The 1,675-nt window shown below is 45.7% G+C and overlaps 1 protein-coding gene across 1 annotated transcript; it reads right to left on the bottom strand.

The window, feature by feature from the left end:
• Positions 1-219: 219 nt before the first annotated feature.
• Positions 220-1,257, bottom strand: cysltr1 (cysteinyl leukotriene receptor 1). The gene has a single exon (XM_062426177.1). The coding sequence runs from the start codon at positions 1,255-1,257 to the stop codon at positions 220-222; it is 1,038 nt and encodes a 345-aa protein (XP_062282161.1).
• Positions 1,258-1,675: the final 418 nt, after the last annotated feature.

The following is a 1,675-nucleotide window of genomic DNA, read 5'->3' as shown; positions in this document are numbered from 1 at the left end:
ACTGAATGATAAACAGAATAATATCACTTTTAATGGAAAACATCCTCCTGAGATTGAAATCCTCTGTTCATGAGTAAACCAGCCCTCATTTGTTAAAACTTTTCAACTTGTTTTATCTCCTGTTTTTTTTAATTTTTTTTTATTTATTTAAATAAGAGCACGAGGGCTGTTTAAACATAACCTATGTTTGATTGACTGCCTTCTCATGCCTGCTATAAACTAACTGGCATTGAGCTGGTGGTTCTCCCCTGTGCCGGGCTCTGGAGCTGTGCCGGGCTTCAGCCTCTCTACGCGGTGCAAGGTGCTGGCCCTCATTGACTGATGCAGGGAGGACAGACGGCTGCGAAAACCTTCTCCAGAGAAAAAGTAAAGCAGCGGGTCAAAGCATGAATTGGCAGCAGCCAGACAGAGTGTCACAACAACAGACTTCTGCACGGCAATCCGCTCTGAGCAGGAGGTGTCAGTCCGGGACAAGAAGTTCAGATGGAGGGTTCGTTGCACGTGGTACGGCAAGAAACTGACCAAGAAAGTCAGCAGGACGATGACAATCATTCGGATGGCTTTGGCGCCTGTGCCCCTCTGGCGTCTGGCAGCGTTGGTGCGGGACAGTAAGGTGTGGACGATGCCGGCGTAGCAGAGCAGGATGACCAGGAAGGGCAGAATAAAACCCAACACCAGAGACAAATAGTTCAGTATGACTAGTTTCCTTATACTTTTACCATGACTCGGAGGCTCAAAACACTTAGTTTTGTTAGTGATGTGGTCAAAATGCTGACCAGACATCAGGAAGGGTGATGATGACAGGCAAATAAAAACCCACACACCCACACATACCAGGCGTGCCCGGTTCTCTGTCACCAGCTTCAGGTTCTGCACAGGGAAGACAATGGCCAAGAAACGTGTGATGGACATAACAGCCATGAAATAAATACTACAGTAGAGGTTTACATAGAGGGCGTAGGAGCTGATGCGACAGAGAAAGTCCCCTTGGTTCCACTGGCCCTTGTTGACATAGTAGAGGACTCGCAGCGGCAGCGTGCTGACACACAGCAGGTCAGACACAGCCAAGTTGAACATGTAAACATGAAACGGAGAGCTCTGGCGGTGCGTCTTAATCAGCACCACCAGGGCAAAGCCGTTGCCAACCAAGCCTAACACGGTGATGAGGGAGTAGGATGTGGAGTACACTTGGTTACGGAAGTCATCAATGGATGGACATTCGGTAGAGTTGCTCGCTGTCTCATTGGCTTGCTCCATTTGTGAGCACACCTGTAGCTGCTGTGGCAGAGAGAAATGACATTGATGATGATTTGTTAAAATGAAAGAGACAGCTGGAAAATAAAGGGAAGGACACACAGCACCGCAGAACAGATGGCTGTGAGAGATCATTTCAGAGATAGTCAACGTTTTCTACAGTACAGGAAATTAAGAAATTAGACTTTCGACCTTTATCTTGTCACATGACATTTGCTCTGTTTTTTTCTGGGTGAGAAAAACCAGAAAAGTCATTTCTGTTTGTGCTGTGCAAGTATAAAGGTGCAGTGCAGATGACAGGAATCACGTTTATAATTGCAGGGTTACAATTGGATGAATGGATTACATTCTGGTCAACTACTGTATTAAAGTCTAAATGTCTGTTTCACCAACTATAAATGTGTTATAGTTATAAGTACTA

The sequence above is a fragment of the Scomber scombrus genome, chromosome 9 (assembly GCF_963691925.1).
Source record: "Scomber scombrus chromosome 9, fScoSco1.1, whole genome shotgun sequence".
In the NCBI taxonomy this organism is placed as follows: domain Eukaryota; kingdom Metazoa; phylum Chordata; class Actinopteri; order Scombriformes; family Scombridae; genus Scomber; species Scomber scombrus.
This window is presented reverse-complemented; position numbering and strand designations above follow the sequence as displayed.